At 32.0% G+C, this 25,976-nt stretch overlaps 2 protein-coding genes and 1 long non-coding RNA gene across 4 annotated transcripts; all 3 read right to left on the minus strand.

Moving 5' to 3' along the window:
* Positions 1-9,449: 9,449 nt before the first annotated feature.
* Positions 9,450-9,767, minus strand: LOC106349999. The gene has a single exon (XM_013789947.1). It carries the CDS (start codon positions 9,765-9,767, stop codon positions 9,450-9,452), a length of 318 nt encoding a protein of 105 aa, XP_013645401.1.
* A 476-nt stretch (positions 9,768-10,243) lies between these two features.
* On the minus strand, positions 10,244-13,830 carry LOC106347138 (proline-rich receptor-like protein kinase PERK10). 2 transcript variants are annotated; one of them, XM_013786634.3, is made up of 8 exons: positions 13,471-13,830; positions 12,068-13,220; positions 11,491-11,901; positions 11,322-11,408; positions 11,176-11,246; positions 10,999-11,075; positions 10,762-10,909; positions 10,244-10,682 (listed from the first exon to the last, which is right to left on the minus strand). In XM_013786634.3, exons 2-8 carry the CDS (start codon positions 13,218-13,220, stop codon positions 10,326-10,328), a joined length of 2,304 nt encoding a protein of 767 aa, XP_013642088.1. In that variant the 5' UTR covers positions 13,471-13,830; the 3' UTR covers positions 10,244-10,325. The 2 variants fall into 2 exon arrangements, with proteins under 2 accessions (XP_013642088.1, XP_022546714.1); XM_022690993.2 differs by having other exon boundaries at positions 13,612-13,827.
* Positions 13,831-15,895: 2,065 nt separating this feature from the next.
* Positions 15,896-17,225, minus strand: LOC111200577. Its single transcript, XR_002654240.2, has 2 exons — positions 16,528-17,225; positions 15,896-16,442 (listed from the first exon to the last, which is right to left on the minus strand). It is a non-coding gene; the product is annotated as an uncharacterized LOC111200577 (long non-coding RNA).
* Between the last annotated feature and the right edge of the window lie 8,751 nt (positions 17,226-25,976).

A 25,976-nucleotide genomic window follows, 5' to 3' on the forward strand; every position in this document is an offset into this window, starting at 1 on the left:
ATGCAACGCCAAAATTCTCCTTTATTCTATGGACAGCAATGCATGAAAGACTCCCTACTGGAGAAAGAATGAGTAGATGGAGTGGAAGTGTTAATACGGCTTGTGTGCTCTGTCAAGATCCGCATGAGACGTTGTCTCATTTATTTTTTGATTGCCCATATTCTTCTCAGTTATGGGAGGCTTTGATGAAGGGAGTTATGGATAGGCAATACACATCGAGCTGGAGAGGTATAATACGTTTGGCGTTGGATCATTCCCTGGGGAAGATCAAGCTATTTACGGTGAGATATGGTTTTCAATCAGCAGTATACTCCATTTGGAGGGAGAGAAACAGGAGAAGGCATGGAGAAACATCCTCGCCGGTGAGTTTGTTGATCAGAATGATTGACAAAAACATGAGGAATAAATTCTCCATAATAAGGAAGAAGGGAGATAAAGAGTTTGAAGAAGGGATGAGCTATTGGTTTAGTACAAGATGAGCTTATAGAAATATGGAGTTGGTTGTTTCTTATGGACGACAGAAGGGGTGATAAGGATTGAAGGAGTGAGCTTGATTCTAATCTACCATGTTCTGATTGAGGAAAGTTAGTAGGAGGGAGGGTTAAACATCCAGTAGGAGTGAGGGCTGGCTACCTAGTAGGAGTGAGAGCTAGGTTGATTTGTGATCAAGAGGTCCAGTAGGAGTGAGTGCTGGACATCCAGTAGGAGTGAGAGCTGGCTGCCTAGTAGGAGTGAGTGCTAGGTTGATTTGTGAAGATTGACAAGGGATGAGAAGCTTGATGAGTTGAAGGGAAAGCCTCTTTCTTTCTAGTTGGTTTTATTCGAATTTGTATAGAAAATATTAGGAAATGTCACACATAGTTGTAACAAGGTATTTTCTTTTTGAATTAAATTTAACATTCAATTCAAAAAAAAAAAAAAATGTAGACTTGTTATTTAGATTTGTTGAGTGGGTTACGGGGTAGGTTCTAGGATTTTAAAGAAAATTTGTTGTCTATTTGTCTCTCTAATGAAACATTTTGTCATTTTATATTTGTGATAAAAAAATTTAGGTCATCCTAGGTTATTTCTCATTAATTTATTTGTGGCTTAAATCTATAAATAAAAATTAGGTATTTATATATAATGTTAGTTAATTGTAAAAAGATAGTTATTAATTTTTTTTTAACTAATTATTTTAATAATTTTAAGTAATTATTAGACACATTAAAAACAACATAAAATAAAAAAAAAACATAAAAACTTTGTACTAATACAGTATATTATATTAATTTTGGAAAAGAACAAAAAATTTACATTCAGATTCAAACAAAAAAAATAATGCATATTAGGAAATATTTTATAATTAGGTTTCAAAAATTTCAGGCATTTTAAATTTGTATAATTATAGATATTTTATGATTCATATTTAATATAATAGAATTTTAAAATATCAAATTAAAAACAATTAAACATATTTTTATTATTAAATAATAATCATAATATTTGATACCTTATAGGAAATTTCTAGCTACACGACGTTTAAGCTAATATGGTGGAAACCATCTAATATATGAGAATGTGTCAACAACTATACGATGTATATGTTAATACATGTCACATATACGAAGTATATGGTAACGACATCGTAATCGGATTTAATTGATCATAAGCTAAGTTAATGGGGTCAATCTGTAATTTGTTAAACTTAATAATGTATCAGTTATTTTTTGAAAAAGTAAAATACAGCAAAACCAAAAGAAAAAATATAAAAGAAGTAAAAACCAAAACCAAAGTCTAATATCTAAAAATCTCAAAACTATTAACCAAAAACTACTCAAACAATCAACACCAAAAATTTAAAGCTACTAAAATACCTTTAACGAATATCTATACAATCATACAATACAAAATTTAAAATAAATTATATATTAATAACTATATATTTGTTTATTGATTAGATAATAACTTTAAATTAGATTAAATAATGATTATACATAACATATTAAAAATTAGGCAAAAAATAAACACTTATTTTTAAAAATAAATAAGATAATCTTATTATTATGCTGTTATCCGAAAATAACAACAATGCACATGTACATTATAAATCCATCTGAGACACATCTGTAAAAGAAAAGATATGATTTCTTCGAGAGCGGCCTGTACTTTCAATTTAATCATGCTCCCTTGTTCTAGATCTTTTGTACGCATATTATCAATAAAACACACAATCTTACCATTAAGTCATCAGTTTATATATACTTTAGATTTCTTCTTATATACATTAACGATTTATAGATCCATCTATTGGCTCATCGTAATTCATGTTAAATGGGTTGGTTCATTTGTATTTCCTGCTAAATCATGAACCACTTTTGAAACAAAGTGTTCTTCTTTAAATCGGAATTTCTAAAGGTCGGAGTGGAGAGATTATGGAAAACTTATTTTTTAAAATAAATAAGATAATTCTTATTAATATGTTGTTATCCAAAATAACAACAAGCTACATGTACATTATAAATCGCCGAGATACCTTCCGTTGGTCTTTCACCAAAAATGAAAAGTACATAATAAAGTCAGGATATTGGGTAGCTCGAAATCTATTAAATGTAGAGGAGAAAATGAGGTGTTGGAGCCCAGCATAACAAAACTCTAAGCCTTTGTTTGGAAGTTACAAGCTCCAAAAAAAGATATGCAATCTTATATGACAATTAATATCTGATTATGTTGCGGTAACAAGGAACCTGATTAGGCGGAATATGAGATGCGATAATTATTGTCCGAGATGCGGAGAACCAGAAGAAAATGTAACTCATGTGATTTTCGAATGTCCACCAGCTTTACAAGTTTGGTCATTATCGTCGACACCAACAAGTTAGGACATATTCCATCTACCGAGTATTTATGCAAACATGGACTATCTATTCTGGAGAAAGAATGACATAGTAGAGCCTGAACTAGACAGAGATCCTTATCTCTGGATCATTTGGTATATTTGGAAGGTGATGAATGATAAACTGTTTAGGGGAATCGACAGGGACCCCCTAGAACTATTTAGATATGCTGAGAGCGAATCCCAAGCATGGTTCTGCAAATGAGAGAAACCAAACGGCCACACAGGATTGCAATAAAGAACCGCAAGTCGTAAGCTTGAAGAATATATGCATGGTAGATGGATCATGGACAGCTACAATACAGTATAGTAGATGTAGATGGGCTTGGATGGATGGCTTAGGAAAAGTACAACTCATGGGAACACGAAACTGCATCCGAAGAGAGTCCACATTGCATACGGAGCTGGAAGCATTGCGATGGGCGATGGAAAATATGATGCAGTACTCGACATGTCAGAGCTTCGGTACATACTGCAAGGATTTGATCGCCATGATCGCGGAACCCCCGAATTGGCCAGGCTATGCGACGGAACTAGAGAGAATAGAGATACTCAAGATATCTTTCCCGGAGTTCAAGATTACCCATATCCGAAGGGCGCAAAACCAGACCTCAGATTCATTAGCTAGAACTGCAAGATCCTTCCATAGGCCTCTTTATTTCATTGGTTATTCTATTCTGGTTTGGTTACCCAGACCACCTCAAGTTCTTTGAGTAATAGAATAACATTTTGTTGTCAGAAAAAAAAAGATATGATTTCTTCGAGAGGGACCTATACTTTCAATTTAATAATACTCTCTTGTTCTAGATATTTTTACGCATATCTTATTATATAAAGATTGGTTATTCAAAGTTGCTAATTAACATGATCGCGACATGTGTCATTAAATTTTTTAAGATTATGAAATATGTTAAACATATGATACAATTATAAATCTTATTATAAAAGAAAATTATTGTTACAAAAATATACTCTTACTGTTCTTTGTAAGATTGTAGAAAAGGAAAATTTCTAATACATAATATTTTACAATTATATATTGTTAAAAAAAGATTGATAGTAATTTTAATTTTTTAAATCCTAAACAAAAAATAATTGTCAAAAGCTATCTGAAAGTAGTTTTTTCTTTAAATAAAATTAATTTTCGTTTTAAATATATTTAAAAAATATATAAAACAAAATATTAAGTTAAAAAAAAAATCTTAAATTAGAAAGAAATATAAAATCTTACAAGCACAAGAAATTATTTAATGAAAATCATAAAGAAATACTAATTATAAAATATGTTAAATTCCTTTTTAAAAGCCTAAGCAAAAGAAAATTGTAAAAGTACTCCTATTATTTTCTTATAAATAACTAAACTTCTTTTTGATAGATAATTATATATTACAAAAATTATAAACTAACAATAGGTACAAATATTTCACATCTATATTTAGATTTAAGCTTCCTCATATTTTCTTCATAAAAGACAATAGTATTTACAATAAAATATTACTTGAGTATTTTCTTTTCATTTCTTGATACAACACATTTTTTTATTATTCATATTACATCTTATGATGCTATCATCATTTAGTTAATTATGATGTCGTTTTCGTAAATGAGTATAAGTGAAGATGATGAATATGTGTTTGTACGTACAAGACAAAATATAAAATTATTTAAACAGATTTTATTTTATCAAAAGTAAATTAATTGTACAAAAATCTTAAACAAAACCTGATTATGGTATCCTACAAATACAATGAATATTTTAATGAGAAGTCTTGAAGAAAATTTTCCTTTTAATTAATTATAAAATAATTAATTTTTCCTTTTTAAAAAGTCTAAATAAAATATAAAAAAAATTAAAATAATCTATTTTCCTATAAATAACTTAATTTATTTTATTTAATAAATAACCTTGTCTTTAAAATTTTATAAACCAAAAATAACTTCAAATATCTCACCCGATATGATTGTGAAATGTGTCAATAATATAAAAAAAATTATGAATGTGTCAAAAAACCTGCCATTATGTGAAAACAACTTCTTTTTCCTATAATCTTAAATCAAAGACATTTGTAAAATTTGTTTCCGTTTTTAATCTCAACAAAAGAGAATTAAAAAAGTTTATTTAGTAGTAATTTTTAGTTTTATAAATTTAAAGATAAACATGATAATAGAAACTATTTAATTAGCAAAGAAAAATTGTAAAAATATTTGTGATATTGAAAATACGAGATTCAAAAATAGCAAATTTTAAAAATAGTTAATATTAAGTGGAAATAATTTTTTAATCTTAATCAAAGAGAATTGAAAGAGTTTACTTAGTAGTAATTTTTGATTTTATAAATTTAAAGAAAAACATGATACTAAAAATTATTTAATTAACAAAGAAAAATTGTAAAACTATTAGTGATATTGAAAATACGAATTTTGAAAATAGCAACTTTTAAAAAATAGTTAATATTAAGTGGAAAATGATGATTTGATATTAATTTTACTTTTTAAATCCTATACAAAATATAATTTAAAAGATTATGTAATATTAAAATTTCCTTTTTTAAAACCCTAAAAGCTGTAAAATATTATTTGATAGTTGTTTTCTTTTTAAAAAAACAAAATCCTAAATAATGATATTTGTATCATATTTTTTAAATTCTAACCATAAGAGAATTGTAAAAAGTTAATTGATAATACTTTAAAGAGCGAACTTTATGATGGACATATTAATTTTAAAAGAATTTAATATATATAATTATCTGATGGTAATTGAATTTTTATTTTTCTTTTTTGTCTGGTTAATTATGTTATTACAAATTATGAGAAACATTACATATACGATATTACAGCCGACAATTCTACCTTCTTTATGAGGATTCACGCTTGACTGCATCACTCTGAGTAGTCCTGTGAGATCCATTCCTGGCGGTACTCTTTGTACCATGCTGAAGATATTTTATAAGCATTTTCTCTAATTTTTTACATAATTCGTCTTTCCGGGAATTGAAACCCAGACCTCTTCCTATAGAAATTGCCTTGTATGGGGTTCTTGTATGGGGTTAGAACCCCATACTTGGGTGTAGAAGCATTTAAACCTTGACCACTAGGCCACGGTGCTTCCACCGTAAATGAAAGATAGGATTTTACAACTCTTTAGTTAACAAATAAAAAAATAGGATGTGGTCGTAAATGCTATTTATATGTGTTTGGACATATGAAAATCAAACACATGTTTGATATATATTTTCATGTTTGGTCATTAAATCCCTTATATATTAATTGAGGAACATTTGAAAAGATGTAACCTCAATTTTGTATTAATTAAAAGAGGTCCCAATGCATAGGTGGCACTCAATTAGGTAGTCAATTACATTCAATTGAAAAATAAGTAGGTCCACATTCGATTTTTATATGTTGTTAGATACATAAGTTGGTCAAACTATATGATATAATGATATGATATGATATTTTCTTTCCTTAAAGAAAACCTACGGAATTACCATAAATGACTAATATATATATGACAATTAATGAGTTTAATAATAAAGATTTGATAACAATGTATATCTCCTCTATCATTTTTTGTTTAATTTTATATTATTAAAATAAATTAAACAATCAAATTAGCTATAAAAATAAAATTTAGATTTTTTCGTATATGTTATATTTTGAATTTTTAAAAATGACAATAAATGACTAAAACTATTAAAATTATTATGTTAAAAATTAATGATCAATGGTTTAACATTTTTATTATAAGAAGATACACATGATTTTAAAACCATATGAGTAAAAAATATCATTTAATAATAAAATAAATATATATATATATATACATATATATATATATATATATATATATATATATATATTAAACACTATATACCATAAGATTACATAAATATTTTAATATTAAAACTTTCAATGAATTTTCAAGAACATTTATAAATTATAAACTTATTAAAAATTTCAGATTGAAAATTTTGTTATCGATGATTTAAATATTTTGTTATAAAACGATATGAACGATCATAGAACCGTATGATTATAAATTCTTATTTAATAAATAATTATATAAAATATACTATTACTAGAAAAATAGGTTGGTCCATCTTAACTTATATTACACTTTTATTAAACTAACTATCGAATTGATAAATAACGTACCAAAAAATGTTTTGCACTTTCCTTAAATAAAAGCTACGAAATTACCTAATATGATTAACGTATATGTGAAAATTAATTATAATGAATAATAAATATTTGATAACTATTTTTGTATCTTAGTTCTTTTTTTAATTTTATATTATTAAAATATATTTAAAAATCACATTAAATATATAATAAAAACATTTATAATTTTTTTTATATGTTATATTTTGAATTTTTCAAAACGTCTATAAATTATTAGAAATTTGAAGATCCCCACTCTGAAAATTTTGTGATCAATAGATTATTTTTTTTGTCATAATAAGTTACAAATGATCATAAAATTGTATTAAAATGAATTTTTATTTAATATTATAAGAAGATACACATTATTTTAAAACCATATGAGTAAAAAATATCATTTAATAATAAAACATATATATTTATATATATATATAGATTATAATATATACCATAAGATTACATAAATATTTTAATATTAAAACTTTCAATGAATTTTCAAAAACATTTATAAATTATAAACTTATTAAAGATTTCACATTGAAAATTTTGTTATCGATGATTTAAATATTCAGTTATAAAATGATATGAATGATCATAGAACTGTATGATTATAAATTCTCATTTAATAAATGACTATATAAAATATACTATTCTTAGAAAAATAGGTTGGTCCATCTTGACTTACATTATATTTTTTATTAAACTAACTATCGAATTGATAAATAATCTACCAAAATTTTTTTTGCACTTTCCTTAATTAGAAGCTACGAAATTACCTAATATGATTAACGTATATATGAAAATTAATTATTATGAATGATAAATATTTGATAACAATTTTGGTATCTTAGTTCTTTTTTTTTAATTTTATATTATTGAAAGATATTAAAAAATCACATTAAATATATAATAAAAACTTTTATATTTTTTCTTATATGTTATATTTGAATTTTTCAAAACGTCTATATATTATTAGAAATTTGAATATTCCCACTCTGAAAATTTTGTGATCAATAGATTATTTTTTTGTTATAATAAGTTACAAATGATCATAAAATATAACGCATATGAATTTTTATTTAATGAATATTCAAACTAAATAATATATATATATAAACACTAATGATTTAAAGCAACAAGATTGGCTGATCAATTTAGTCGTCCAGTTGAAATCTTTCAAAAGTATGTGAAAAACTAAAGTCAAAGTAAATATGGATTTAGAATAGTAGTTATATTTTACTAACCAAATACCGAAAAAAACCGGACCGAACCGAAACCAATCCGATATCCGGATTAATCCAAATGAAGCCAAACTATTGTTTCATTTTCCAAAATATAATAAAAATAATAACTTAATCCCGCGCAAGGCGCGGGTCTTATCCTAGTAGATTATTATTATTGTCACCATAAGTGATCTTTATATGCATTTTTCATCAAACTTCATCGTCATCTTATTACTTTTTTTTGGTTTTACTATGTTGTACTTTTTTCTAATTCATTTTTATAGTTTAATAAAATATAAAATTAGTACATAATAAAGTGTATGATATTGTCATTAACTCGATTGGCCTTATTTAACTTTCACTTTTATTTTTCTTTCTAATTCTTACTTTGGATCAGGTGTGGTTTAAATTTTTTAGGTATGATTATTTTCTCTAGACCTAAGTAGAAAGTTTATAACAATTCACCGATGGACCATAATTATAAATACAAATATTAACTGAAATTTATGTGTGAAAACGAATTCTTAATTGTAAAATAAATCTAACACAACAATCCTAAAACTATAATAAAATGATTTTATTATTTTTATGTTTTTTTTTATGAAATTAAATCATCAAACAAAATTCGTTGCAACACATGGACTCATATCTTGTTATCAATAAAACACACTCTTAATATTAAGTCATCAATTTATATATATTTTAGATATCTTCTTATATACGTTAACGATTTTCAGATCCATCAATTGGTTCATCGTACTTCATGTTAAATGGGTTGGTTCATTTGTACTTCCTGCTAAATCATGAACCACTTTTGACACAAAGTGTTCTTCTTTAAATCGGAATTTCTAAAGGTCGGCGTGGAGAGGTTATGGGGTTCGGAATCCACTTTATTATACGAAATTGGACGAAATAAACTGCATAATACTCAAGGGAAAAGTAGTAGATCATTACAACAACTTATATTGGAAAGCAGTGGAAGATTATACCATAAGTTAAGACAAGATTAAACAAAGATTTACAATATTACAGCCTTTGTCTTAGTCACCTATATCTTCATCTGTCTTTCTGAGAAAAAGATTTGAACCCGTAAGTTCTTTTTACGATTCTTGATCAATAACACCACATGAATGCCATAAGCACAGAAGATAAGTTTTCATTTCTGTTTCTTTCCTCCAGCTATTTGACATCTACAATGTCAGAAGATCTTCATGGCGCCAGAAGCTTCCAAAACCGAACTCTTTGCTCATCGACAACATTCCCTCAGTGACTTCAATGCAATTAGATCTTGATGAGCCTTCTTCAAACACAACCCCATTTCCATACCAACGCTCCTCTTTGACGACATCCTCCTCCGTTCTTGGTTGCAAGGTTCTCCCACATCTTCTCTTCGCAAACTTCTTAATCTTCTGGCCAAGTTTACAAGGGACCTTGAAGAAGACGAAGGTAGTGACTTGTAACACAAGGCATTGGCAGCAGCATGAAAGGACACCACAGTCTTCTTCCATTACTCTTGTTACGCACAAAACTTCAAGGACTACAAATGTAATACATAGACTGGTGTGTGAATTTCACAAGACATGTATACCGGCATGTTTAGGAATCTTGGACGGCAAAAGAACTGTAGCTGTTCAAATCCTTGTTACCATTGATACTATTCCCCAACATGAATGTGGTTCATATAAGGGCAAATAGGTCTATTCTCATCTTTCTATATTTACACACGCCAATGAAAAGTTTGGTGATGACATAAAGAGAAGAGAACCTTGTTGATTTATTATTAGCAGAAGAGTGGGCATGAGTTACATCACAGAAGAGAAGATAGATGCAGAGGAGGTGACTTCTCATGTAAGAAGATGAAACCACTCACTATCCTGTTCTCATCTCTTCTTCCAAAAGATTTGGACTAGACGAACCAGAGGACTTGCATTGAGGTTCTAAACTCATATTAACCTTTCCTCTCAGTGTTTATGTGATTCCGTGGTAATCAAGAAAGGTTCTGCTTAGAGATCTCATTTCTTGGCCAAAATCAAAATCTCCAATGAGTTTTGTTTCTGATATATTATTTACACGTTTTCGTCTCTGCTATTGTAAATATTGTGAGTGAAAAAATCTGTACTGTAGTTTTGGCTGCCAAAAGCCATTCTTCTAAACAATCTGATCTCTGCAGACTGCTCAGCTGAGTCGATGACCTCGCTTTGGCCTAGTCTCATCCCGTTGGTCAAGTCTTCCTCAGCTAGACTGTCGAAAGCTCTCACAATCTGACTCATCCGAGGTCTCTTTGCAGCTGAGTGGCGAATACAAGCTGCAGCTGCTTCGATCATTCTAAACATTTCAGCGCCAACGTAGTTTCTTCCCAGCTTGGGGTCTACTAAAGCTTCAAACTCCTCGGTTTCTACGGCATGACTAAGCAAAGGACGAGCCTGAAAACATTCAACACAAAAACACATTGGACTAAAAGAAAAGAGTTCCATTCTCAAAAATGTTTATTTTATGCCATACCCATTCAACAAGGCTCTCATCTCCCAAGGGTTGTGATGTATCAACAGGCTTACGTCCAGTGACTAACTCAAGTAGAACAACACCAAAGGAGAAGACATCTGATTTTTCAGTTAATTTGCCACTTGATGCATATTCAGGAGCCATGTAGCTGGAAATAATTAACCACTACTTGTATTAGATGCAGAGATTGCAACATTACATACAGAGAACTATTATGAGAACTTAACCAACACCTACCCGAACGTTCCCATAACACGAGTTGTGATATGCGTGTTACAATCTAGAGCTAGCTTTGCAAGACCAAAGTCAGAAACCTAAAGAATCAAGAGATCAAATGTTACTAAAACTCATGATCATAAACATCAGCAGCCTTACAAATTCAGAAGAGAAGATGAATATGAATATGTATTATACCAGAGGGTGAAAGTTATTATCTAAAAGAATGTTGGATGACTTGATGTCCCTGTGTATGATACGAGGATGACCTGCCATTCACATAATTAGTTTAGCCGCCAAGAACCATAAGAAGATAGTACCATCAGATAAACACAGAAACCTACAATCTTCATGGAGATAAGCTAGTCCACGAGCCGCACCAGCAGCGATTTTAACACGCGTTGCCCAGTCCAGACCCGGTGTTCCTGCAGCTAAAAGACCAGAAGAAACATAGTTTTTAAGTAACAGTAGTTTTGTCTTCTATGAATCTGTGAGTCTTAAATTCTAGCTTACCATGAAGGTGGAAGTAAAGGTTGTTGTTAGGAACATAATCATAGATAAGCAACCTCCTGTTCTCGGAGATACAGTATCCAACCAAAGAAAGCAAATGCCGGTGATGAACTCTGCTTATGGTCTCAACCTCAGCTTTGAACTCTCGATCGCCTTGTCCTCCACCTATTTTTAACTGTTTAACAGCCACCACTCTTCCATCTGGTAAAGCCCCTTTATATACACAACCAAACCCGCCTTCACCCAGTAGATTTTCATCTGAGAATTCATTTGTTGCTTTGACGAGTTCTTCGTATGAGAACAGTTCCTTTGAGTGACCAAAGCCACCAGGTTCTGGTTGTGAAAAGAATGTCCGGTTGCTAGAACGGTTTCCCACTAGCGGGGCAGACGAGTTTGTCTTGGAAGGCGTTGAATCTGAACAACAGAGACTACTGATAAACAAGTGCGCATAGAAATGTCCATAAACATAAACTTCAAGTTGAGATAAGAACCATCAATACATTACTAAGGAGAGTTCTTTCAGCCATGCTTGCTAAGTTAATGTGAGAAAGAGAATTAAGGGTTAGCTGTTAAAATGTACCTGATCTTGGGGAGGAAACTATAGGAGATGGCATAACATAGCCACCTCCAATGGAAGAAGGCCTCTTTTTCTGTCTCTTCACGCACCAGACAATGACTCCAATAAGACCAAGGAGCACAAGGACCAAACCAATACTCACACCCACGAGAGCTACTGTACTAAAACCTGAGTTGCTGGAATTGTTTGTCACGGGAGGAGTAAGGTTGTTTTGTTGAGGTGGATTGCCTGAGTCTGGTACAGATTTTTGAGGAGGAGGAGATGGAACTAATGGTGGTGAGGGTGATGAAGAAGAGTTAGAAGGTAAGGGAGCTGGACTTGGTTTGGAAGGTGGGTGGATTTTCTCTGGTGGAGGAGGACGTTTAGAATCTGGAGGAGGAGGTTGCTGAGGATGTTCTGGATCCCGTGGAGGAGGAGGAGGAGAGAGAGCAGGACGTTGTGAGCCTGGTGGGGAGGGGGGAGGACGTGGAGGAGGAAGTGATGGGGGAGGTGGAGATGAATGTAACGGTGGGACTAACGGAGGTGGGTTTGTAGGTGGGTCTGAAGCAGGTGGTGGAGGAGAGCTTTTGGGTGGCGGAAATAACGGTGGTGAAATGGCAGGCCGATCAGGTGATGATGGTGGAGGAGGAGAGCTCTCAGGTAATGATGGTGGTGGAGGAGAGCTCTCAGGTGATGATGGTGGTGGAGGAGTAGATACTTCCGGAGGTGGAAATGATGGTGGTGAAACGGCAGGCTCGTGTAGTGGAGGAGGTGGAGGGGGAGAGATCTCAGGTAGTGGCGGTGGTGGTGGGTTTAATGGCGGGTCAGGTGAAGAGGGAGTAGGAGGAGGAGATGTTTCCGGTGGAGGGAACGATGGTGGTGAAATGGGAGGCTGTGGAGGGGGAGAGGTGTCAGGTGATGGTGGTGGTGGAGGGTCAGCAGGTAACGTGGGAGTAGGAGGAGGAGCTCCGGTAGGTGGAGGTGGCGAGGAAGAATCTTCTGGTGGTGGAGATGATAAAGGAGCCGCCGGAGGAGGAGTAGACTGAGGTGGAGGGTTTGGGATCTCCGGTGAATTGCCATCAATGGGCTCTCTCGTAGGAGAAACAGCATTACCACCGGGAGACAAAGGTGGAGACGGTGGCACCTCCGCCGTAGGAGGCTGCACCGGTGTAGCCATCTAAATCAAAAGACCCAATTTTTAACAAATTTTCACCGAAAAATCCAGAGCTTGAGGACGACAGTAACCGTAAAGCACTAAACTTTACCAAACTCTGTTACTACTATTACTCGAAACGAAGACAGAGGAACCGTAAAGCACCAAACTTTACCCAACACTGTTCCTAAACTACTCGAAACGAAGCAGACCCAGATCGTGAAATGAACTTCCGAGCAGAACCCAGATCACTGAATCCAAAATCTCAGATTACCTGACTTGGTGATAGACTTAATGCAAACAAAACTTCAGATCTCTCTGTAAAAGATTTTCCTTGCAACACCCAGAAAAAGAAAATTATATGCTAGTCTTAGCTAATGGCCAAGTAAGCAACTTGTCTCCTTCTTTTTCTCACCAGTTGAGATTGCGTCTGCGCAGCATACAAGATTTGGTGGTGTGCCTGAAGCCTTCAAATTATCAAGGCTGTTTGTGTGGAAGAAAAGAAGTAACTAAACAAAATTCAAAGGCAGATGAATGGATGAATCAAAACTGTATTTGTGTGTATCATAATATCAAACAAGTCATCAGAACGAAAAGAAAATTCATATGGGAAGGAACTTAAGACAAATTAATTAATATATTTGTATGCATCATAAAGGAAAAAAAGAATGCTTTATTGTAACGTCTAATCAACGGTCAACATGAAATCTTAGCTTTATTTTTATTTTATTTCTTGCTTGTTTTTGCAAAAAGAAGATCGCTAATTGGCAATTACCTACTATATTTTTTTGATAATTGGTTTGCAAACAAATAATTAATTACTATACTGAAATCTTGTTTTAGTTAGGAAAGTCATTACTATATATGGAAATCTAAAGTTTCTTCACTCATTTCATTTTTAACCATTTTTTTTTTTATTTTTCTCGTATTATTAAAAAAGTATTTACCAAATTAAAAATATATATTTTTGTTATGTGTTAATATTACAAAATCAGTTACGAACAAACAGCCTTATTTGAAATTATTTTAACGTAAGAAAAAAACTTAAACTGCAGTGAAATGTGTGAAATTTTACAACCATTGCCTAAGTACTATTGTTTCATAATTAAAAATTTGACATAAACTATTGGATTTAAAGTGTAATTATTTGTATATTTAGTTCATAATATATGTACGATTGGTGCTGAAAATTATGTAAAATCCTGAAAACAGTAGTTCACTCGTTGCTTGACGTTAAATTTCATGAAAGGGACGTTGAGAACTTTGGGACCATTTTGTCCATATCAGTTACATGCCAATATAAAAAAGAAAAAAAGGAAAAAAGTCACAATGTGGAACCCAATTGTCAAGATCAGTTACATGCCTTTAATATTATGTTCTTTTGTTTTTTGTTATGTTTTATTACCACTTTTTTTTTATTTTCCATTCCTCTAAGTGGTCACTGGTCACACCACAATGTCATTCTCCATCGTCAGTGCACACTTATGAGTTGGGAGCAAGTCCAATGGTTGATGATTTAAGAATCTGAATCGGACAGCCGATTCAATTTAGGTAACCGGTTTAGTAAGTATGATATATAAATGAATGAATAAAATGACAAAATTAAAGATTGGTCGAGATCTTATTTTTAACTGTCAAAAATGGTAAATAAAACTTAAGTTACGTAACTTATAACATTGTCAATACATTAATAATATAAAATATATAATTCCAGAATCTGCAATCTTACAGGTAGAAAAATTCACCCAAACAAAGAGTTTAGTGTAAAATTCACAAAGCATTTTACTATTATTCAGTAGTCACTTTTGGGGTAACCGGCAACGTGTAACCAACTAACCATAGATAATGGAGGATCTTCCGGACAAATATTTGTGTCGGTCGAAATTAATACGCACATGTATATATATGTTTTATATAACCTTGTATCATACACAATTACACATCAGTCGGTCTATTATTATGTGTGAAAGGAAAAAGCAAGCCTCATTCGTCATCATCATTGCAGAAGAAAAAAAAAAAAGAGAAATTGTGTTCAGTGAAATAACACACGGCAACATTTGGTGCCTCTAGTTAAGATCTTTCCAGGAACTGTAGCTGTTGACTTGACTCTCTTCGAACATTCATTCATTACATAATTAACAGTGACATGCACACGTTTAGTGGGACCGCATTTATTTTTTTGCAACAAAGAGTTTATGTATGTGAGTATGTTTCAAACTTTCAGTTATGTTGTGACGACATCACAGTCAGATTAGGAACCTCAAACAAAGATTTTAATAACATGAAAAACTCTGATCCACTTTTCTTAGCAACAAAGCATATCTCACCTTTTTAGATCCATGTTAACCAGAATGTGTAAAGAAACATGATCTTGTGAAGTTTGGTTTGAAGATTCCTACTATTGATATAAGCATGCAACTGGATTACTATCTCTGTCTGTTTGTCAATTGACATTTTCTCTCCTTATGTCGATCTCAGCAGCCTGCTCTTTCCACTTTTGGTTTGAAACTTGCCTGGTTTTTAAAGTTTAACCAAATGTACTAACCATATGATTCTGACTGTGAAGCGAAATGGCATGTGAGATGGGTTCATATTCTAGTGACTGGAGAATCATCTCAACCTTAATTAGAACCGCAGTAAAGACAAGAGTAAGTGGACTCCATGTGTTGTGTAAGTTGTAACTATTAACCGCTAACATGAATTAAAAAGCCATCAAAGACCATTATTACCTCGTCAAAAAGTCTTTCACAAGACTTGCCTCTAAAGAAGCATTGTTCTCACATCCAGGTCTCGTCTTTGATTATGTAAGAACTAAAAGAAGAGCAAAATGAATGCTAAGCTAAGACACTGAGCTTTATTGAATGAAATTAATCTAGAATTGGTGTCATAGTCTAAGTACTAAACCATGGAAGCTCACAAAACGCCTCCAGAGAGAAAAAAAATACCCAAAAAAAGAGACTAGAAACAAAGTGCTTATAGATGTTATTGCCGCTTGTTAACGTAGCAGCTCCTAAACACTACAACCCCTACGCTGCAAAGAGCCAACGTTAACACGAGAGGCAGTCTACTAGATTTCGCATTGTACAATAAGAAGCTTTTGATTGATCAGTCTCTGCTACTGCTATCACTGCTTCCCATTCTCGTTAGGCGTGACCTTTCTGCTGATGAGCTTTCTCTCATCAGACTGCACAGATTATCCAATTGATGCATCACCTTGACGCTGTCCATGTGAGAGAGAGTCGATATCTGGTTGTACCATAAACACCAACTCAGCCTTTCAAAGCAATAATAAGAAAAATCCAAATCTCTTAAACGAGAGAGGTAGACTCACCTAGTGGCAAATCCTTGGCTAATTGGAAGGATGAGGATGAACGAGGCATTATAGAATTTGTCAAACAGCCATTGTCCAGACCAGAAATAAAATACGAAGTTGGAGCTGAGCCTGGACAGATTCTTGTCTCTTTGCGTTGACATACCTCTGTGTAACCATAACCATAAGTATTCACCACATGGAAAGAAAACTCTGAAAGGGCCAAACCTCAAACATGAGGCTGTACTTTCCATCTTTATTCCGCATCCTTTAATATGATTGGCACGACTCTGGATCTCACCAGGAGGAAGAAGATATATATATCATAGGTCTCCTCCTTAGGCCCTGTTCGTTTGCTCACCCAGGTGATCCATCTGGATGAATATACAAATTGATGTTCGTTTTGTGCATTATAATATTACATCCAGATGGATCACCCATCTGAATTTTTAAAAACTCATCTCAAATTCTCACCCAAATGAAGGTGAGTCTTGATGGTGCATCTGGATGCAGATGCATCTAGTTCAGTCCAAAATGATAAATGACAAAAATAACCTTTTAAAATTAAAATATTATTTTCAAACCGTAAATTATATTTTATTGCATATACCATTTTCCGCTATAACCAAAAATGCATTTTTTCGCAAAAACTGAAAAACACACTTTCCTGCCAAAACCGCAAGATGCGTTTTCCGCAAAAAAAAACATAAAACACACATTTTCATAAAAACACATTTTTCGGCTAAACCAGTAAAACCGCACTTTTCGACCAAAACCCAAAAAACGCATCCCCCCCCCCCCAAAACCTAAAAACGCATATTCCCGCCAAAACTCAAAAACATTTTCCGGCCAAAACCACAAAAAGCATTTTCCCGCCAAAACCGAAGAAACGCATTTTCTCGCCAAAACCGAAAAACACAATTTTCCCGCCAAAATCGGAAAACGGAATTTTCCCGCCAAAACTAGAAAACAGAATATTCCCGCCAAAACCGAAAAATTCCATTTTCCCGCCAAAACCAGAAAAAAAAAATTTCCCCGCCAAAACCGGAAAACGGAAATTTTCTCACCAAAATCGGAAAACGCATTTTCCCGCCAAAACTGAAAACACACAATTTTACCGCCAAAACCGGAAAATGAAATTTGTCCGCCAAAACCGGAAAATGAAATTTTTCCGCGAAAACCGGAAAATGAAATTTTCCCGCCAAAACCGGAAAAACGTATTTTCCCGCTAAAATCAGAAAACGTATTTTCCCGCTAAAACCGGAAAAATGCATTTTCCAGCTAAAACCGGAAAAAAAAAACATTTTTCCGCTAAAACCGGAAAACGTATTTTCCCGCTAAAACTGGAAAAACGCATTTTCCCGCCAAACCCATAAAAATGTATTTTTCCGCCAAAACCGGAAAAATGTATTTTCCCGCCAAAACCGGAAAATCATATTTTCCCGCCAAAACCGAAAAAGTGCATTTCCCGCCAAAACTGGAAAACTGTATTTTCCCGCCAAAATCGGAAAACTGTATTTTCCCGCCAAACCCGGAAAAATGTATTTTTCCGCCAAAACCAAAAAAATGTATTTTCCCGCCAATTTCGGAAAAGCGCATTTTCCCGCCAAAACCGGAAAAAATGTATTTTCCCGCCAAAACCGGAAAATGTATTTTCCCACCAAAATTGCAAAAATGTTTTTCCCGGCTAAAACCATAAAAATGCATTTTTCGCGAAAAAACACATATTTCCTCAAAAACCGCAAAAATATTTTCGGCTAAAAACCGTAAAAATTTATATTTTTCCGCCAAAACGTAAAAAAAATTATATTTTAGTCATTTTATTAACAATTTCACCTGGATGCAGATGGAAGTTAAAAAATGACAAGCAAACGAACATAGTTACATTTAGATGATTCATCTGGATGCATGGACGAAATAAAGAAACGAACAACACCGAGATGAAGCATCTGGGTAAGACATCTAGATGGACCATCTGGATGCATTTTCGAGATGTACAAACGAACAGGGCCTTAGTCTCTGTATGTCCTTCAGAAAGGACCGCCTTGATCTGATCAACGGATACATCCTTTCTCGACTACAACAAACCAAACAGCAAAATAACTTCACTTTACCAAACGCAGACAACAAATACATGAATAATGAGATTACAGAGCAGCTCTTATTACAGCATGGATAGACAAAATCAAGTCATTTTTTCAAACCTTCAAGATGTATGTTGGGCTCTGAAAACCAGTGAAGGGGTATTTTGATTTGAGCAGTCCGGAGAATCCGGGCTCTATGAAAGCTTTGTACATAGTGTACACCTACACAAACAATAAAGTTGTTTTAAGTTTACTTAACCACTAATAGCCAAGAAGCAAAGATATTAAAAGGACTGAGGGAACAAACTGTTTCAGATATCTGATGGATTATCTCCTCTGGCTGTTGCCCTGCACGTTGTATATCACCAAGTTTAACAAGATCAAAGTGAACTGGCCAGTGACAGACACACGGAGATCCAACAAAGGTCGCAATTTTTCACTCAAAGCATATATCCCTAATCACAATCCTAGAAGCTGGGACATCAAGAGTCCTAACAAAAATCAAAAGCATGGCATTAATAAAACAAACCATGTCTTCAAATGAGTATAATGGTTAACCAGCATAGCATCATCACCTGTATCCAACACGAGAGCTGGACTTAAAGTCAAACTCATATATAGGAACCTCCACCTGTTTTCCTACCTTTAAATCTTCAAGATTCTTGATTTAATCAATGATTTAAAATCAATTATCAAAGTTTTGCAATCCAACAAAATTTTAAATTGGTTAATTCTAAAATTTATGCAGAATACTTTCGATTTTAATTCCAATCACTAGGATTAAGACATGCGTCTTGCGCAAGGCAATTTATTTGAAAATTATTTAAGGTATATCGTATGAAAAAAATAAAATTTATACTATTGATCGAATTAATATTTTGGCCATTAAACAATTTTTTAATTTTTTTTGTTAATTACATAATTTGTTTACTGATGAGCTGATCTCATTTTTTAAAATATTTTGGGTCAAAAAATCACTTATCGCATAAGAACCTAACGCTTAGGCGAAAGAATCTCATGCCTACTATTTGGTTACAATGAAACTATGCCAGCTCAGTTTTATATCATGATTTATCAATTTAAAAGTTAATTATAGTTATGAGAAGTCTACGTTCACGTGCCAATCATATCTATCTCGATATTTTTCTCATTTTTGTGTTGTTTTTTTTTATTTTGGTTATTGCTCGATATAAATATTGATTTTTGAGTTTATTCTCATTTCGTTATTTTTTTTTGGCCTGAGATTTAAAAAATGTTTAAGATTTAAAATTATTAAAGAGATACATACTTAGGTTAAGATCCGCACCTTTTGCAAAATAAATATTTTATATTTATTACTTATTTTATGTTTTTCTGCATATTATAAAATAATAAAATAATAATTACATATTAAATAAATCAGAAATCAGTTATTATTATGTAATAAATTGGCATTCAGATATAAATCAAACGATCGCTCTTGTTTATTTGCAATCATTTTAGGGTAAATAAATCAAACCAATCAATTTATCTATTGTATATGATATACTAGGGTCGGCCCGCCCTACGGGCAGGATATTAGTTAATTTGATATTCACTAAATGCTCGAGTTGAAATTTGTTATAAGATTCAAGAATTTGGTTATCTGTTATGTGTTAGTATGCGGTGGTATAATTGTTTTTCGATTATTTTTGCTTTGGTATTGTATCAAATTAACTAATTGTCCAACTCATAATTATATATGTACAAATATGGATTTGTGATAAAGTTTGATGATAATACTGTTTTTTTTTTAATTTTTATTCATAGTGGAGGGTGCATGTGTCAGAAAGAGGCATATAACAACTTTTATGTTTTTGCGTATAGATTTTAAATATATATTATTTTGTGTAATGCATACTTGCTCTACAATATTTGCTTGTAGACTAAAAAAACTGTTTTCTATATTTTTAAAAGAGAAAATATTTAGTCTATAATATAACATGGACATATGTATTGACTATATATAGAAGTTGGGTGTTATTTTAAAATGACATATGTATAGAGGTTTTTCAGCCATTACTTCACTGGCACAAAACATTTATAACTGTAAATACCTTCTTTTAAAAGCAAAACTAATAAAAGCGTGTACAATAAATACCTGCTTTGGCAATTGGTCTCAGGATGTATATCGGTAATGAAAAATTTAAAGGCAAGAGGGATAAGAGGAGATATATGTTGTGCTCGCTGTGGAGATCCGGAAGAATCAATAAATCATGTATTTTTTGAATGTCCCCTTGCACGTCAAGTGTGGGCACTATCCAAGATTCTGTCATCGCCTAATATCTTTCCTATCAGCTCTTTATTTACTAATATGGATCATCTTTTTTGGAGAGTGCAACCGAAAATGGATGACCATCAGTTTGCATGGATTCTATGGTATATTTGGAAAGGCCGAAATAACAAAGTTTTTAGTAATTTGGATATTGATCCGTGTGACACTCTAAAATTAGCTGAAGTGGAATCATCACTCTGGGCAGAAGCACAGGTAGGAAATGAACCAACGAGGGGGCTCTCGGTACAAACCATTCCTCCCTTAGAGACACCAGGTCGATGGTGTTTTATTGATGGCTCATGGAAGGATAAGGATTTAATGTCAGGGCAAGGCTGGTATAGTACTTTACCGGGATTTGATGGTCTACTGGGGGCAAGAAATGTAAGGGCATGCCTCTCTCCCCTTCATTCGGAGGTAGAGGCTTTGATTTGGGCAATGGAATGCATGAAGAACTTAAGACAGTTCCAGGTTACTTTTGCAACGGATTGTTCTCAATTGGTGAAGATGGTTTCGGAACCAGAAGAATGGCCAGCATTTGAAAGCTATTTGGAAGATATCAAGCTCCTCAAAGGAAGCTTCCTTAATTCAGACATCGTCCATGTACCTCGGACGGCGAATCTTCGGGCAGATAGCTTAGCACGTAGTGCAAGAAAGCAATTGTCCTTTGTCGTTCACATGGATGCGGAGTTACCAATATGGTTTACAGAGTCAATATGAGTCTGTAAATTTCTTGCTGTCAAAAAAAAAAAAAAAAAAATAAATGTATTTTGATATATATTATATGCATCAAGTTATAAAGGTTGGAAACATTGCAAAACTGTTTGGAGCAAAGTTTTTAACTTCAAGATCTTCATCTTGACGTCAGTTCAGTGTCGGCCCTGGCCACAAGCAGAAGAAGCATTGGCTTTCAGCCGATACGCAAATAAATATTTTCGCGGCCACATATTTATAAAACGTGACTTTAATCTAGTGGTTCAAAGAGAAATTACCAGTGCTAGAGGTGATTGGTTCAATTACCCCTAACTGCATTCATTTATTTTGACCCCAAATATAAAATGGGACACGTGTCACTCCCATAACGCACGACTTGATGACGTGGCGTCACAAGAGAGAAGCGAACATATTTATATATATATAGATAATTAAATTTAAATGATATTAACATAGATATATAGTATACTTTTAATATACATATTTATTGAATGAGGTTTCTACTCATATGATTTTATGATTATTTGCATATTTGGATAACAATATTTCACACCAACGATTTTTTTAATGTGGAATGTTTAGTGGTTTTAATAATTTATAATCATTTAAAAAAACAATGAAGATTTCAAAATTAAAATATTAACTTTCAATATATGTTCAACGCATATATCAAAATATAAGTATGTATTTTCATATGATGTATAGTTTAATTTAAACGATATGAAATATATATATATATGTAACATAAACACCTACTAAAATAAAATTATTTATTCTTATGATTTTATAATCATTGTATCTTATTATAGAAAAAATTTAAACCTTGATCACAAAAGTTTATGTGAGATTACACAGTTTTATTAATTTATACTCGTTTTGAAAACTTCAAAATACAATATATACAAAAAAAGTCTAAATTTTTATTATATGATTAATGTAATTATGTAATTTATTTTAATAATAAATAATTAAACAAAAATGATAGAAAGTATACAGATTGTTAGCAAATCTTTATTATTTAAAATCATTAATTACCATATATATATCTTAATCACATTAGGTAATTTTGCAGGTTTCATTTAAGGAACGAATATATAATAATTTAAATTTGATAAATAACTGGTGCATAATTGACATACTATATAATATAACATACCCTAACAATTTAATTTTGGACTAACAAAATTCTCAATTGATTCTCAAGCTGCCACATATGTAAAATTAGCATTTCAATTACGAACAACTCAGCAGTGCACTTTTTTAATTAATACAAACTACATGTTATAACTTTTTAGGGGAAATTGCCAAAAATGACTCAAAACTTGATTTTGAATACAAAAGTGTACCCCAAATTCAGTCAAATGCAAAATAAATCCAAAAGGCTAGTGAAATTACAACAATCTCCTTATAACTAAACCGAAAACATGTATTGAGTTTTACCATTATAATCCTCTGTGTGAGAAGACTTACAAAGAAGTCTTCTTAGAGAAGTCTTCTTGTTCAGTAGATCTTAAAAATAATTTAAAATGGGAAAAAATTGAAATCATGTAATAATAAACATTTTTAAATTATGTAATTATTTTTTTACTAAAATTGAATTATTTTCAACATAGATGAGTGAAAGTAGAGTAACTCATGATACTCCTTGGTTTAGAGTTTGGTAACATATGTTATAATATTGTTGGTATATTTAGGGTTAGATTTTGTAATCTTATCTTTTGTCTTTTAATTTTTTTTTGACTTATATGTGTTTAGTGATTATCTAATAACTTGATTTAAACACTTTCAAAATATCTTAAAAGTTTAAAGAAGTGTTTTTTTTGTTTAGTTATTTGATTATAGAGTCTGGAAGACTCACATAAGACTTCTCAAGAAGTCTTCTGACATATCTCATCTAAATTTTAGTAGAATTTAGGATTCCTGCCTAAATTTTAGAAGAATTTAAGTTTTCCACCTAAATCGAAATCTTCCAGAAGTCTTCTAGAAGTCTTCTCATGTATTAGATCTTAAAAGTAATTAATAAATTTTATAAAAAATATTTTGAAAGAGAAAAAAATCAAAATCATGTAGGCATGGGCATCAGATAACCGGTTCGGATCCTGGTCGAGTTTTTCGGATATCAGATATTTCAGAACTAGAGAAAATGGTACCGTTCGGATAATTTAAAATTTTGGTTCGGTACCTGTCGGATCTGGTTACATCCGAAGTAACCAAAAAATTAATGGATTCGGTCTGGTTTTGAGTATATACCAAACCATTTAACCTGATAGAACCGAACATAATCCAAAAGAAGAGAAGATATTCTAAATATCCGAAAAAACATAAACAAGATAACCAAAATTACAATATAATAACATAACATAACCATTTTAATATAATCAAACCAAAATTTAATCTTCAAAAATGAAAACAAGCATTAACTAGTGTTAAGAGATTACTAGGGTTATCTTAACTAAAGTTTAATTCGGGTCTTTCGTATACACGTACAGATCCCGGATATAACCCGTATCCGATCCGGTACCCAACCAAATTTTTAACCTTATCCAACCGGGTATTTTCCTATATTTGAATCCGATCCGAAACCTGATTTTTCGGGTAATTACCGGTTCGGATCTTCGGATCCGAGAAATATGTTCAGGCCTAATAAACATTTCTAAATAATAAAAATTTAGTTTTATTAAAAATAAATTATTTTTAATCTGCAATCCATTATAAATTTATAATGCACGTAGGAGCAGTAAACAGATGGATGAAAATGAATGATGGACCCACAAAACGTGAGATATATGAGAAAATGTTGCTTGGTAAATGCATCAAACACTGAACTTGGTCTACAAATTTTACCTTTAGAAAGACTGAAGGACCAGACTAGTTCAGCGCTTCAAGGCCAAGAACCAAGCAGTTGTGTCAACAATAATAGCATGTGCACGCTCCATCCATAGTTGTCAGAATGACAACAAGTTAGATTAGTAAAAGCATTTGGACAGGCAAAGAGAACAGAACAATGACTTAGTACACCAAATAACAACCAATCACTATTTCTTTGCAAACCAGTACCTCGGCCTAACACTGATAATACAGAACAGAACTAAGTTGAAAAGCTTCTCTGTCAGAAAAGTCACCTCTTCAAGAAATCAGGTCAATAACTAACGATATTTGGGTTTACATGATCACAAGAGAAGTTATCTGTGATAAGGCCATGAGCGAGTAGTATAGATGTAGAACCATCACTGCCAAAATCGTCTTAGCACCAGCTTGGCTCACAAGTTTTTACTCTTAACATTCTCCAACAGATTATTTTGTTGTTATTATTTCTCAACCCCTCGTCTCGGTTTGGTTAGTGTCCTATTTTGAGGTTAACACAATCATACATATTTATTCCAATGCTTTGCCAACACATTTTAGATTCAAAACCATTTTGGTTTTGCCGGTCACTCTTCCATCTCAGTTTAGGTCAAATTTAATGTGGTCACTAGATTCTGACCCGTCTTCAAAAGACGGGTATATTTTTTTGTTTTACATTGTTTTTTATAAATTTAATTTTTCATATGTGTTTTTCTTTGTAATCATATGTATGTTTTCTTTATAATCATATTTGTGTAAAATATTTTTAAAAATGGTTAGTAAAAAATTTTGATAATTGTATTGAATTTGTGATGTTGCATAACTATACATTTATGCCATAGCCATTTCACACATTAATTTTGTATTTTATTCCTAAACAGTTATTTTTTTAAAATAACAGAGTATAGTTGCAGTTTTGTTTATTAATCAAATAGTAATTAAATTGATAAAACAATATGTTTTGCATTAAATTGATAAAAAATGTAAAACAAAAAAATAAATTTTCTATCGATCATCAGAACATGTGGGTCCTCTCCTTTGGTATCATGTTATATATATGATGTAGTTTGACGTTACCTAAAAGGTGGTTATTTAGCAGTTACCAAATAATTGTTTCTCTAAACATATGTATTAATATTTAGAAGGTGGTTATGGTTATTTGGATGTAGTTATATTTAAAGCTGGACATAACTTTTATCAACTGGTCATGTTCCTAATTTAATAGTATAGATTTCAGTTAATCAGAGGCTTTTGACCGTTCTGTCCCTACAAGAATCAAGATATAGAATACACACGCAAACAAATGTTCATCAAAAGTTAAAAGAACATATATCAAAGCAAAAATGCTCAATATGAACAACAATAACTAGTTGAAAAATGTTAATATAGCACCATGCTCGTGTAGTCTGAAGCATTAAATCAGCTATAAACAGACTATGATTTTCTTAGGTGCCAATTCAATTATAATAATTTGAACGAACAAAAACTAGTTTTATTCCTTGCCTTCAAATAAAGAGAGAAATTTGAAGAGAAAGCAG

The sequence above is a fragment of the Brassica napus genome, chromosome A9 (genome assembly GCF_020379485.1).
Source record: "Brassica napus cultivar Da-Ae chromosome A9, Da-Ae, whole genome shotgun sequence".
Classification (NCBI taxonomy): domain Eukaryota; kingdom Viridiplantae; phylum Streptophyta; class Magnoliopsida; order Brassicales; family Brassicaceae; genus Brassica; species Brassica napus.

Bases quoted from the DNA above. Each gene is read 5' to 3' on its own strand.
- LOC106349999 (XM_013789947.1), bottom strand. From the start codon at position 9,767: ATGGAAGAAGACTGTGGTGTCCTTTCATGCTGCTGCCAATGCCTTGTG.
- LOC106347138 (XM_013786634.3), bottom strand. From the start codon at position 13,220: ATGGCTACACCGGTGCAGCCTCCTACGGCGGAGGTGCCACCGTCTCCA. The intron at 11,409-11,490 runs GTAAGCTAGAAT...CTGGTCTTTTAG, and splicing joins CCTTTACTTCCACCTTCATG to CTGCAGGAACACCGGGTCTG. The intron at 11,076-11,175 runs GTATAATACATA...TTGATTCTTTAG, and splicing joins ATAATAACTTTCACCCTCTG to GTTTCTGACTTTGGTCTTGC.